General features: G+C 34.3%; 2 protein-coding genes across 4 annotated transcripts; one reads left to right on the forward strand and one right to left on the reverse strand.

Moving 5' to 3' along the window:
* Window positions 1–2,389: 2,389 nt before the first annotated feature.
* Window positions 2,390–4,986, forward strand: LOC147404512 (organelle RRM domain-containing protein 6, chloroplastic-like). Of its 3 annotated transcripts, none has more exons than XM_086440518.1 (4): window positions 2,390–2,686; window positions 4,353–4,434; window positions 4,581–4,687; window positions 4,779–4,986. In XM_086440518.1, exons 1-4 carry the CDS (start codon window positions 2,651–2,653, stop codon window positions 4,866–4,868), a joined length of 315 nt encoding a protein of 104 aa, XP_086296644.1. In that variant the 5' UTR covers window positions 2,390–2,650; the 3' UTR covers window positions 4,869–4,986. The 3 variants fall into 3 exon arrangements, with proteins under 3 accessions (XP_086296644.1, XP_086296643.1, XP_086296642.1); XM_086440517.1 differs by having other exon boundaries at window positions 2,393–2,686; window positions 4,366–4,434; window positions 4,793–4,986; XM_086440516.1 differs by having other exon boundaries at window positions 2,395–2,686; window positions 4,366–4,434.
* Window positions 4,987–7,434: 2,448 nt separating this feature from the next.
* LOC147404513 (BTB/POZ and MATH domain-containing protein 2-like) lies at window positions 7,435–12,870 on the reverse strand. The gene is made up of 4 exons (XM_086440520.1): window positions 12,200–12,870; window positions 9,402–9,750; window positions 8,283–8,559; window positions 7,435–7,856 (listed from the first exon to the last, which is right to left on the reverse strand). Exons 1-4 carry the CDS (start codon window positions 12,601–12,603, stop codon window positions 7,678–7,680), a joined length of 1,209 nt encoding a protein of 402 aa, XP_086296646.1. The 5' UTR covers window positions 12,604–12,870; the 3' UTR covers window positions 7,435–7,677.
* Between the last annotated feature and the right edge of the window lie 1,496 nt (window positions 12,871–14,366).

Consider the following 14,366-nt stretch of genomic DNA (forward strand, 5'->3'; position numbering starts at 1 on the left):
GGTCCTTAAGTGAGAATGACTCTGCCTCCTTGTTTCTAGTTATGCTTGTAGTCTAAGTCACATTTTTTTGGCCTTCTCATTTTATTGCTTCTATATGAGTCACATTTTATTGGCCTCCCCAATTTCTTTAGGGTAGAAAAAATTTGAACGACAAAAGAAACAAATTTAATATGTTAAATTATTGAAGAACATTGGTTGGAAGGGTGCATGAAAGGTGACTCATGCATTGTGCCTGAGGTTTAGCAGTAATTAGGTGAGGTACTAGTTATCCTTCACCTAATTGGGCCAATGGTCGGGTTTGGGTACCACTATACCTAGACAAGACCCGTATTATTTGGGTCTGAAAGGTGGACTTCGGATCAACCAACTTGGTAGGCCTTGTTGGGCAATTGGGAACTAGTTTTAGATGGTGCAATGACATTCCAATTGCCTTTGAGAAATTTAGGCATAATTTCCTCAAAATTTGGTGAATATTTGACACACTTCATTAAATGATCCATTTTATTTGGTTCGTTGATTATTCGATTTGAATTTGGATTTGTAGTTTGTAGTTCGCCACTTTAGAACATGGTTTTAAAACTCGTCCAAGACCGAGAGGTATCGCCCGAGACCGAGACGTATCGCCCGAGTTAACTCGGTATCGAAGCTAGACGAGATCAATTCACAAGTCACTTTTTTTACTAAGATTTAATATCTCATGTTTAATTTTTTTATTTTTTTGAATGAGACGTCTTAAACGTACCGGAAAACTCGTCTGAGACAAGTCAGTATCGGGCTTGGATGGGACGAGATGCGAAATCGAGTTTTAAAACCATGCTTTAGAATGAGTCCAATTTGGATTCTCTGGGCCCTCAGATACATTAGTTCAATTCATTTTGATTTTTTTCATATCTTGACTACTATAATGAGAGAAAGTGGAGTAAAAGTGCTTAGACACCAAAATTAAAATGATTAAAAATGCCCTCACCTTTTCATTTAAATTTAATATTGTTAGGGTCATTTTCGTCAATAATGAATAAAATTCCAATTGCATGAACTTATAATCTAATCAATCAGTTTTTAAAATTATAAATATATTTATTTTATTTTATATTCAAAATCTCCTTGATGAAATACTTTAAATTACTAAAAGATCTTTATAATACATGTGCATTTGCACATGCCACCTGCTAGTACATATAAGAATAATGACGAATGCACACGGTCTTGGTACGTGGCTGACATAATGTAAGCACATAAAGATGGTTTAAGTACAATCATAATGTTAAAATATTTTGAGTTATAAAAAAACAAATATTTACCTAAAAAATTCAAATTTTAAATATGAAATATATAAATAAGTATTAAAAATATTATATATATATATATATTAAAATAATAAAAATGTAAAATAAAGTACAACAACAAAGCCTTATCCCAGTGATCTAGGTCAACTAATATTTGAAAAAATAAATGACAGCTACAATCATTTTCATATCAAGATTAAGTTTCATATTAATCAAATCATAGCCATCAAGTATTCACATTCCAAAAAATTGCAAATTTTTTATTTATAAATATTTATTTAGTGACGACTAAAAGATGAAGACAAATATTCAAGTAGACTCTTAATCTATGATGAATCATGTCTTAAAGAGAAGCTAAAATGTGTCTTTGAGGGGGAAATGAAAGATGGGGACATAATCAAATTTATCAAACAAATAAATTATATCTTCATATTTTGGTTTGTTGAATTGTTATACAAATTTCACTCTGAAACCAATAAAAAAAATTCATTGAATCTTAGTGATTGGGTTAAAAAATATACTAGTAAGCGACTCATTGCAATAAATATAGAATGAACCACGCCGTGAATGAGTATGTTCTATACCTGTGTTACGAGTTTCGTTGATATAGTATCAAACTACAAGTTGGTATAAGCCGAACCCATTAATAACAACTTATTCCTGAAAATATTTTAGTGGCAAACCACGAATCTGAATTCAAACCCATTAATAACAACTTATATTTTCAACATGGTATCCAAGCTTAAACTCTATTCGAAGTGCCATCCTAATATCAAAGCTTAAGCTCTATTTAAACCTAATATGTTTAGTAAAAATCTTTATATGAATATATGTGATATATATTTCACGATCTCTTCTTTTATTTAAAACCTCTCCAAACAAGAGTTTTAAGTTAAACTGTTAAAGTCACAAAATCCTATTTCAAGATGGACAAGGGTACTTCGGTCAGTTTTTATTAGTCTCAAACAAGAGACTAGGGTCAAGGAATGTGTCAACTCTCAACTCCCTGAATTCATGGGGGTCTCTCAAACATTCACCAACAATGGAGGGGGTACATCTAAATTATCCATTTAATTTTTTGGCGGGTAAAGGAAATATAATAATCCTAATTTCTTCCCTCCCTTCCATGGTTTCCAAATTAGGGTTTTGAATGGCTCTCTTCTTAATCTCCTCTGGATTTCAATTCTCATCACTTCTACTTCACAGATCATCTGAAATCCAGAATCCCCCATTTTCGAAAGCCCTAATTCAAAAAACAATTTCTCTAAAAGCTTCCAAACTTTTTATCTCTGCATCAGTTAATCCCCATTACACAGTTGTTCCAATTTTTCGTTGTAGCGCGAGCTCTGGTTACTCGGCTGAGGATGAGATATCTCCTTCAACGAGGATCTTCATCAAAGGTATGATTTTAATCAAATTCTATTTATTTTTTTAGAAAAAAAAAAACTTATTTGGATTGTTTCGAGTTAACTTTGTTTAATTCTGTGATTGAAAAGCTCATATCACTTGCTTCAAACTCTTCCGTAGATTCATACATGTTTTTAGGGTATGATTATGTTCCAGTTTTAGTTAGAATGATTGTTTTTTTTTTTTTTTTTTTCAATTTTATCTTCTTTAAGCTTTGTTCCTGACCGATATGGGGGTGTTCTGTTGCAAAGTTTACTATGTTGGGACTTAGCTATTGGAATTTACATGAAAACCCTGCTTTCTGCTAAATAAATTTATTTTTTATACTCCAAAAATTTTTACATGAAAACCCTTTTTTTAAGAGTATGTGTAATTTACTACCCCAACCCCTTTGTTCAAGGATTTAAAAGAGTTAGAGAATCTTATGGCTTAATTCAATTGCTATTCGTTTGTTGGATGGCTTATATGGAAGGGTTTTCTGCTGGAATTGTTGCAAAAAGTCTTCAGATTTTCCAGATTTTTGTGACCAAGTGGTGTCTTTTTGAGCTACGATTTAAGTGGGTTCCATATTTTATTTGAGATCTGACCACTTGGAAACTTATTCTTCTCATTGAGGAGAATAATTTCATTTATTTATTGTCAAAAATCCTTTTTGGGTGAATGAGAAATTGGCTTCAAACAACCCCTATTAGCCACGGTTTGTTGTATGTGGTTTGTAGAACTATTGAGTTTATTAGTGAAACTCTTTAGTCCCACATCGGATAGGAATAAGAAATTTGTCTAATTCTTATATTGAATTTCTCATATCACTTAAGTGAATATGAGAGAGAGACTTGGATAAGTCCACGTACGCGCCCATGGGCTCAAGAAGGATTTAAACCATTGGTTCAAAAAATCCTTAATGCGCGCAATAGGGGGGGGGGTGCAAATTTTGACAATTTGGCTTCACTGCGCGACGGGCCCTTTTGCTAATTTACGTGTTGGGCTTGAGCTTAAATTTGAATTTTCTAATTCACCTCTTGTTTTTTTGGGGGACATTATGTCTCTTAGAACCTTCTATTTTCAAGAGACACCATGTCTCTTACTATTCTATAAATAGTTCATTTCAACCTTAGTTTTTATTTATCCAAAGGAACTATTTTTTATCTGTGAAATGGATTTTATCATTTATCAATTAAGTCTAATTGGAGTCATATTTTGGACAAAAGAGATAAAACCTTGTGGAGAACCCATCTTTTTTGCCCTTTTCTTTGGGCTGTGAAGAAATAAAGAGGATGATTTATTTTTACTCTAAAATTATATCAGCTATCCAAAAGGACACTTTGAATCAGGAATACCTTCAGTTAGTGATCCATTATTAAAGGGAAACTCAATTGAGATGGTTTGGTCACCCCAGACAGAAGAAACATACAAGTTGGAGTTTCTGTCTTGTGTGAGAGCAGAGATGAACACACTTGAATTGACAGAAGTCATGGCTTTAGAAAGAATTGTATGGAGGAACACGATTCATTCAAACGACCAAATCTTGGATGATGCCTTGATAATGATGAATCATTTTGGACATGTACCCGATACAAATGAATAGCTTTATCCATCTATAAGTCAATGTCTTCATTTTCAAATTTGCAATTAGTAACCCATGTTAATGAAACCTTCAAGATAATTGATCCAGGGTTGCCACACTCGACGACTGAAGGATGCTTGGTTAAGACATTTTCACACTTTGGAAAAGTTGATAGAGGTGAAATTTCTATCCATCTTATTTAGCATCATTGTAGTGGGGAAATTTGTCGGATGCAATTCCCACTTGGTAACTCTTATTGGTTGTAAAAGGTTCTTTCAATCCCATTGCTTTCTTTCTCTAATTGTTTTGTTGTCATCTTGTAGTTAAAATCATAACAGATAAGAAATGTGGACAATCTTTGGGATTTGCATATGTATGGTTTACTAGTGAAGAGTCTGCCCAATTAGCCATGGAACAGATGAACGGAAAGGTATGTTTCTTGCACAAATGTTGTTGGTTTTCTTTATTGGCTTCATGGGCAATCAGAAAGCATTTTTATTAATTGTGACTTGTTTGTTCAGTTTTTGGATGGTAGGTTTATTGTTGTTGCAATTGCAAGACCTGAATCTACTACAAGTCAGGTAAGAGCCACGCCATACAAATTTTACTAACTATATTCATCACTTCCTGAAATGTCCACACATAGGTGGTTCAAGTGTTCAAACATGTTGACTTCCAATATATAATACAATTTGTTCAGGAGAATTTTTAGTATGGTTGCATTGGATTTGGGTTGAAAAGTGCCTCATTTCTTGCCAACGTAATAAAACAGAACAAAGAAATTCACTTGCGATAAATTGGCTGTGCTGTCGGTGAATCATCACCTGTGATGAAATGAACAAGTTCAAAACTGCCTCTTTTAGGTTTTGTATAATTGCACGAGAAAATTGGCAGGAAAATGTGATTTTCTTGTGGATGATCGCACATTTCACAGAAAAATCATTTTCCCTGCAATGAAGATTTTTCCCATCTTTGCAGGAAAATAATTTTCTCAATTCGGGGATGATTGCCCCTCATACACCCAAAACTAAAAGCCATTTGTCCTTTTAACATTTTCGTAACTATAATGCATTTTTTTTTTGTGTGAGGAAATACATCTTGCTGGGAGTATTTTCCTTGGAAATTGATTTTTGTTCGGAAACATTTTCTCTTCAGTGATTGCACATAGACCACATGATTATTTGATCCACCATAATTGTTTGGTGATTCCTAACTATTCAATTTGAGTATTTCAAGGATGAAATATAATCACAGTTAGAATTATTTAACTTGAAAATTCAAGGAAAATGAGAGAAAGTCCAAAAAGTTGACGAATTGATATATAAAGAGCAGATATGAGCATACCTTAAATTGAAGGGTGATTTATGGTTGTTGAATTTGAGATTTTATGGTTGATTAAATCCAATGGCCATAAATATCTTGTCAAACACATTTATTTGGTGTGGACTTATAAGAGGTGAACAACCCAACGGCTATGCTTGGTAACACTTCTGAAGCCTGAAGTCTAAAAACTAAAAATCCGAAATCTTCTGAATTTCAATTTTGAAGTCTGAAATCTGAAATAAAACAAATGGAAATTTTAATGGTGGACCACTCCCATTCAGACTTCTAATGGGTTACCAAACACACACTCGGTATAGAATATCTCCTCTCCTTGAACTTCAGTAGAATATGTCCCAAGGCAAAGTTCATATCTGAACTCTTGAGTTGTCAAGTGGAATGATGAAGCTTCCCCTATTAACTTCTCTGTGGAAGGGACACGTGATATGCACGTGTTACTGGGATGGGGATAAAGATTCTTCAAAATTGTAGGCTCTTAGAATAAAAGTATCGTTAAATATTTTATATTATTATTGATAAGATCATTTCAAGTGCATTAATAGATCTCTCCAAGGATACAATTAGGGGATGGTTAGAATAGAGATCAATTGAAGAAAACCAAGAAGGAATCCGAGAGAAATTTCAATAAAATTGCGAGATAAGTAGAACTAGACCAGTTCATTTGGAGAGAGAGAGAGAGAGGGATTAACAAATATCAATTAAGGGATTGAATAATTTTTTTTAAAAAAGCTAGAACTATTTCAAGATGAAACTTGTTTTTTTTTAAAAGCTAAAATAGTGTTAATTAAGGGCAGTTATTTAAAAGAAAAATAAAAAATGATGATGGCTGGTTATTGGAAACCGTTTTCTTCTCAGAAATTTTTTGAACCATTGGTTCTTGGGAAGAACGATTTTCTTGATTTCATCCAAAAATGTAAGAATAAAAATAATTAATTAATAAAAAGAAACATTCTGGACTTTTTTGAATACAAATGTTCACATCTAAATAAAAGTCATGATATTAATGCACCATAAAAGTATGAACAAAAATCATAAGTGATTTTGTTATAAAATCACACCATAAGTGAATGGTATTTGTGATTGTAGCATCCATTCACTTATGTGATTTTACGGAGCTGCTATTTGTACCCCTTACTTTTACTTATTACACCCCAATTTCTTAAATCATTTATCACACCCCCAGTTAAAAATTTTAAACACACACTTCAAACATGATGAAATATTTTCTAGAAGTAAATGCTTGTAGTTATTCTCAACCATTCACTTATTTTCTTTATTTTTAGTTGGAGTGTACTAAGTAAAAGTTTGGTGCCAATAGCAGCTCTCTAATTTTATAACAAAATCATTTGAGTTTATTCATATTTTCATGGTGCCCCGCCAAATAATTAGGGTAAGAATGATTGCAAGGGTTTGGTCGTGATGCATGGAATCCCTTTTCAAGGGAAAATGAATTTCTTGGAAAAACAAAATGTCAAAAAAGTAAAATAAAAAATGTATTTTTTTTTTTTTTAAACTTTTGGTGGGTGGGGTTAGTTTGTGAGAGATTAGCATTAGGATGGGAAAAATAATAATTTTCCTAGGCTTGGAGGGGGAAAATATTTTCTTCGCTTAAGGGAAAAATCACTTTAGATGGAAAAAATGACATTAGAAAAAATGTGAAATCACACACAAATTCACATTTCCAAGGAAACCCCATTTTCCTTTCACAAACAAACAGACCCTAAATATCTCCATCAAATTTACTCGCACAGACAGACAAAGAAACAATGACTTATAATAGAACCTTTAATGCACTCACAGCTTTTTATATATGTTCCTGAAATTTGAAGCAAAGGGTGCACTCCAAGAGAATAATTATTATAGAAAAAGCTGACTTATTCCGAATACTTTCATACATGAAACAACATTAAACCACTAATTTTACATCCCTTAAAAAAATGGAAATATGAGACTTATAGAAAAATATTCCTAAATCTACTGATCAAAAAAATCTTGCTAAAACCTATAATGCTTATTTTCCATTTTCTTTCTTTTTCTTCTTGTTGGGGAATGCAAGAGAAACTGCAAAGCACCTGATTGTTATGTCCTCGGCTTTACCCGCCTTCCATTGAGGTCACTGCCGTCAAGGTTGGCTTCATTCCCATTGCGGCAGGCAAGGACAGAGTGCTCTCCAACATTTGCTACATATTCCAAGAGGTCGGTCAAGACTGAGGGGCAACTCGTCTTCAAATATTCAAAACCGTCCGTCTGCATCACGGCTGCAAACAACAACAATTCAACAGTCTTTTTATGGTATATTACATAGACAAAATTGGAAATAAGAAGAGGGCATATGAAAGCACTGTTAGGACCATTTCAACTAAAAGCAAATTATAGAGAAGTTACTTCATGATGATCATTATTTGATATGGAATTTTCGGAAATAAACTCACAACAAACCTTAATTCTCTATATTAACTTGAATACTATAAACCCAAACCCATCTTCCCAAATTTCTTCAGAAAAGACTCATTTGAATTCCTTGAAAAATTTACACCAAAAATACGAAAAAGCCCCATAATAGAAACAATAACTTCAAGGAGAGGATGATCCTTCCCTTGAAATATTAACATACAAAAGCCCCATATAAATTACTCACACATAAGATAAAAAAGAAATTAACAGAAGAAAGCAGAAGCAAATACCTCTCAAATTTTCAGGCAAAGCAACGAATTTGAGACACACAGCTTTCAGCTGGAAGCAATGGTGCTGTTCTGCCAATGCCAAAGTGGTTGCCACCGTGTTTATGGCAACGTCTTCACAGAGATTGGCCTCACAGAACAACCTAAGCCTCTCAAGTCCATATCGGTCAGCCGCGGCAAGCAAATGCTGACCCATCAATGTAGAAGCCCATTTCGAGTTCAAACCAGTAAGCACCTGCATATCAGGTAGGTCATCCCAGTATATGAAATTGAGCAGGGCCTGCAAATACACAACCAGAAGAAAGAGAAAATTTAATTAACTCTTGTAAACATTTTCTTTCAATTTCGGAGGAGACGAGTTGGACCTAAGAACTCTGGGGATGCTAGAAGAATTAAACCAAGGTGATCTAAAAAGACAGCACTAAGCCCACTGTTGTGTAGAGATCTAATATACTTGGTTATGCATATTAACTATTAATTTTCAAGGGTTGAATAAGAACCTCAGTAATTGATATTGTTATATCAAACCTTGGCATAAATAAATAGTCATTCTCATTATAAAATCTTGAAGCATAGCTATAGAAAATATAAACAATACAGAACATGGACTTTCTGGTTTTTCTGCCAAGTTAACATTTCCACACTATAAGATAATTGCATATGAAAAATGTTTAAATGAGAATTATCACAACCAAATGAATTGAAAATGAAAATCTGCATTTCTCCTAGAGTCACTTACAAGAGAAATTTTACAAAAGACAAAACTAAGAATATATGAGTAGTCTCTATGATGCAAAACCCAAACCTAACAATCGACCACCCATCATGTCCTACGAATAATAGAAAAGATATGAGACGACCATATGGTAAGTCTTGTAATCTACTGTATAATACATATTATTATTTTTTATTATAACAAAGTATAATACATATTATTTCCTCATGTAACAATATATATAACTTGACAAGCACCAAACCGCCCAAGTTGCAGCCCTAGCTATCATGAGAAATTAAGAAAGGAAAACAAGAAGAATCTGCATGCAAACTAGATAATATAAGTTAGAAAAGTGAAAGAAAAATTGCACAATCCACTCTCGATAGATTGAGAAAATTTGAACCAACCTTGAAAACTGGAGCCTCTATATCTTCCACCTTTATACACTGCTCATTTTGATCCTTCATTGGACCGAAAAATTGTGCTCTGAACACAGGTGAACGAGCAGCAAGCACTACCTTGTGAGCAGTGAAGATCTCACCGTCTACATCAAAATTCACATCAGTTCCTCTCCCACTTTCCAGGAGTTCCCCAAAATGCTGACCAATGTCAGAAGGTGGCACTGATATGGTGTAGTTCTTAGGTCCCTCTGTCTGTGATTTAACAACACCCACACTACAGTGAATTGAGAGGCAATCATCTTTAAGGTAGTCTGATGTCTCGAGTGAAGTTCTTTTGAAAAAGCGTTTATAGCCCCTGCAAGATTGAGCAATTGGACCTATTATGTTTACATTCATCATCTACAACCAGTTCACTCACTATGCAGTCAATGCGAAGCTACCTGTTAACTCGGGCATGCAGCAAGATACTCAAAAATGTAAAAATAAAATAAAAAACTGCTGAAATAGTCACAATATATCCGACTGATACATAATGATATCATGAAAAAGGATACAAATTTTCTACTGATACTAAGTATCGGCAACGGATCTGAAGAAGTATCTCAAAGGGTGAAATTTACACTTACACCATGTCGAAGTAAGAAACCGGGCATATATGTTCGTCTGGGCGTGGACGCCGACGCACACACAAACTTATATACATTGTATAACTTGGGGAAAAAATAAGTCTAGAAAAGTGAATCAGATTCTAGTAATATATATAAAACGGCTAATTAAAAGAAACAGCACATCAACTGCAGTGGTGGGCACAGATTAAAAACAGGTGTAGCCATAAGAAGTTCTTCCCCATTATATGATCCATTACACATATTCAAGAGCTCTAAAAGGCCACTCAATAGCAAAGCCACCTCGGTTATGGGCTCAAATACTTGAGCTTCACAAAAAATCTCGCTGAGGTATGCCTTGATCAATGATGTAGGCAAACTTGCTGGCTGTCTTTGCACCCCTACCTTACCCGAGATGAAATTGGTTACTGGGCTATAGTTGCTTCTACAAACTCCAAAAGTTCTACAAGGAAACAGGGTCAAATACCCTTTTACTAGATGTTCTTTCTTATGATTCCAAACAAGTTTAATGTCTCCTATTAGTAGGTGGAACTGTAGATGAAAGTGGATTCTAGAAAGGAGGGTTTAGTGGTCTCCCACCTATATGTAGTTAGCAATATCTCCCATATGATAACACAAGGCGTAAAATATCCAATAATACCCCCCCCCTCCTCCCCCTGTAGCTATCTGCATGAACGAAAGCTCTACACAAAATATACGTATTCCATTTCAGCTTTAGAGGTCGATTATTTAGCTTGAGTTATGGAACTCATGAACTGGCGGATTCCAGAACCCCAATCCCCCCTACTTGACATACATCATGAACATCATATCACATCACAAAAACCTATGGATAAAGACCAATCCCTGATTTTTTTATTTATCAATTATTGTGCATCTATTTACTACCAAGCTTGGGGACCTTAGGCACAAATCTAGATGGAATAAAGAATCCAGACAAAGGAAAAATCCTGAATAGGATCAAGATTACAAAAGAGATCCATAGTGGAATTTACATGCGGGATATGCAACTATCAAGAGTCTTGGGGGAACTTTAATGCAGCACACCCTTGTTTCAAAGAGAGGAGAACTGGTTATTCACATTTCATTTGATGGTCAGAGGCGAATTGAAAGCAAAGCAGTGCTAATTCTATTCCCCGGGGGAAAATAGAGATGTCTCCTACGTTACCCATAATAAGTGGAAGTATCGACGTAATTTCATAGAGTCATTTGGTCTGAATGCTACATGAAGAATCTGTTAGAGCTTGAAGAATTCCCAAAGGACCGGCAAGCAAGAAGATAAAAAAATACAGGATTTTATCAAGACTTATGTACCAAAAAAACAAAAATATGAGAATATCCTCAGGTGCTGAGGGAATTGCATGTATGGAGATTAAAAAAAGAATCAATATGATCCAGGTCAGACTCTATACGGGATTCCCAAAATTGTTAATAAGAGGGTAGAAAGTTGCAGAGCCAGCTGTTGGCGCTAGTGAACCAGCACCAATGGATTTTGTTAAAACAATTCCAGTTCCCATGGCTTAGCCCTCCACTTCTTAGAGACTGAGACCTGGAGGTCAAGACAGAGTCGAAAGAAGCACCAATGTGAACATGGGTAACGGAAGATGAGACAGTAGCGCTGGTGGATATAACGAAATCTTGATCAAAGGATCATGTACAGCATCCCCTGTATAAGTGATCTACATAGAAAGAAATAACGTAAGACGTGTGGAGTGTTGTTCCCGCGTCCTAGGTTCAAACCCCCTTGAGGTTGAAGGGGGGAGGGGGGAGATTAACCGAGAACTCGCCAATTTATTTATTGATTTGCCAATTTAAACAGCTGTTCCCTTATTCCATGATTTGTTTTTCAAATTTTCAGAAAAAAATACCGAATTTTTTCACAGTGCTTTCAATCAGATGCCTCAAGGTCTTGAGTTATCCAAATATCCCATACAATAAACCATAAAACCCTTAAATTATGAAAAAAGAAACACAAGATTAACAAAGTAAGAAAACAATACTAATTCCCAATAACGAAAATATATATATTTTTATTTTTTTAATTCAATTGCATCTAATTTAAATGGTAAAAAAGTACCTCAAAAGAAAATTTAAAACCCCAATTAAAAATATAATTATGTACGATTCAAAAACCTCAACACCAGCCCAATTGGAAAGCTTAAAAAACCCCTAACTTACCACATGCTTCCACGATATTTGAGCGTGTAAGGTCCGCTCTCCAATGCCCTACCGAAATGGCTATGCACCTTGTGTCGTTCCTTCCCACTCTGATCTAAAAGGGTCAATTCGAAAAGTGCCCTAACATCCGTCCCCTCGCTCGCAAGTGCGATAAACAAAGAAACATACGTCCCATTATCTTCAAGACTCTTCCCATCTGGATAGAAATAGATAGCCCAAGAGTACCCACCAACCATGAAAGTATCCGAAGCGATGTACTTCCCGATCCCAAGTCCCTTTGAAAGAGAGTACCCTGAGATCTTAAATTGGTGGGAACCATTAACTGTATCGGTGATAGAGGTTGAAACTGTGATTGAAGGAGAGGGTTTGGAATTTCCATTGAATACCCTACTATCCATGTTCATCCAGTACAGTAGTGGAGGTCTTGAACTTGGTTTGGTTGATTTGGATGAAATTGGGGTCCCTGGTTTGGTATTTTTTTACTTGCAAGATTCGATATTTATAGGAATTGGACTGGCTTTGACTTCGAATTAAGGATTTAATCGTCCAAATGAGTTGAATTTTGATGTTCTTGGGTTTCTCGTACAGGATTTTCTCCAAATGAGATTACTAGGGTTTCGACTTTCGAGACAAACTTTTAAGAGAAGAAAGATCGAATTGGAAGGATTTAGAAAATAAACGTTGGCATTAATTAAATACAAAAGAAACAGTGAGGATCTTGTACTCCCGAAACATGTTCTTCAAACCCACTCAGGGTCTCTTTTGTAAGCCACATGGCACATTATTTTTGAGGACTGACGTAATGCGACATTACATTTAACATTTGGCTGACGTGGCAGTATGCATTTTACCGTAGATGTATTTACACGTATGTCGAGGAAAACATTAATTGTTTTGTACACATTGCCACGTCAGATTAGTGTTGAACACAATGTTGTAGTAAGTCAGTTTAGGATTTATCTTTGATTTTTACAACCAGGTACTCTGACATCATCTTGATTTTCGATTTTTTAAAATATAATTATAGTAACCTCGAGATTCGATTACTTTATATTTATTATATAGGGGTAGGGTGTCCATGGGTTGGTTCTAATTCTTATCAATTTCGGGCCGGATTTTCAAATAAATGTAACAGAATCCAAACCACCAAAAATCACAGGTATCATTGATTTTGATTCTCAAAATTTGAATAATAAAAAAAATATTTTAAATCATTATAAAAAAAATTTCTTCCAAAAAATTAACATAGTATCAACAAAATTGTTAGCTTAATTATAATTTATCATAGATATAAATTAATTATTTTTTTCAAAAATAAAAATTTATCTTTGTTAAAAGTAATAATTTTTTAGAAGAATAACTCATTTTAAATTTCGATCGATAATTTATATAAAAAATTAAAGAATTGTATATAACATGCATTTATTTCTTAAATAAAAAATGCCTTAAATCATCTATATAATGAAAAGAAATTACAAAATAAATTGATTCTGATTACTCATGGGTACCCATTGGATAGAATCTAATGATTTCGGTTCCTGTTGGTTTGGTTATATTTTAGACCCAGCTCTAATCGATTCCAATAAAAAGAGATCTAGAGCCAAGGTATTCGGTTCGGTTTCAGTTAAATGGGTACCTATTGACGCCCCTATATTTATATTGGTAGGTAGGTATCTCGAGAATGGTGTATAATAATATCTTTGAAATCTAATTTGTAAATAGCCCAACTGGTCACCAACCACGCCAAATATTAGATATATTTTGATAGGATTACATCGTTGGTGGTTTTACAAATCCAAATACATGAATTAATCACTTCTAGATAATTCCTTCGACATTCTCATTATCCTAAGTATTACTCATTGTATGTATTCATATTTGCATTATTACAAGATTGATCATATCTATTAATATAAGGAAATGATATTATTGCTCTTAGCTCCCAATTGATTGAGATCAAAATCCATAAGGCTGTGATTTTTCGACTCTAAAAATTTTCACTCCATCAATACTCGAATGACGTGGCAAGGATACCAAGCCATAGACTTGGAAAAGACTTTATGGTTCAAATCCTTTGCCACATCAGCCAAGTATTGACCGAGTGAAAATTTCGAGTGAGAAAATCATTAGCGAAATCCATATTGTGGGTTAGTTATTCGAAATACAT

Source organism: Akebia trifoliata, chromosome 4 (genome assembly GCF_017979445.1).
Source record: "Akebia trifoliata isolate Shusen 1 chromosome 4, ASM1797944v1, whole genome shotgun sequence".
NCBI lineage: Eukaryota > Viridiplantae > Streptophyta > Magnoliopsida > Ranunculales > Lardizabalaceae > Akebia > Akebia trifoliata.

What these genes read in the sequence shown, in the direction of transcription:
- LOC147404512 (XM_086440516.1), top strand. Translation starts at nt 2,437, where the DNA reads ATGGCTCTCTTCTTAATCTCCTCTGGATTTCAATTCTCATCACTTCTA. An exon ending in AACGAGGATCTTCATCAAAG is followed by an intron (nt 2,687 to 4,365) that starts GTATGATTTTAA and finishes TAATTGATCCAG; the next exon opens with GGTTGCCACACTCGACGACT. An exon ending in CTTTGGAAAAGTTGATAGAG is followed by an intron (nt 4,435 to 4,580) that starts GTGAAATTTCTA and finishes GTCATCTTGTAG; the next exon opens with TTAAAATCATAACAGATAAG.
- LOC147404513 (XM_086440520.1), bottom strand. Translation starts at nt 12,603, where the DNA reads ATGAACATGGATAGTAGGGTATTCAATGGAAATTCCAAACCCTCTCCT. An exon ending in AAATATCGTGGAAGCATGTG is followed by an intron (nt 9,751 to 12,199) that starts GTAAGTTAGGGG and finishes TCAATCTTGCAG; the next exon opens with GGGCTATAAACGCTTTTTCA. An exon ending in TAGAGGCTCCAGTTTTCAAG is followed by an intron (nt 8,560 to 9,401) that starts GTTGGTTCAAAT and finishes GTGTATTTGCAG; the next exon opens with GCCCTGCTCAATTTCATATA.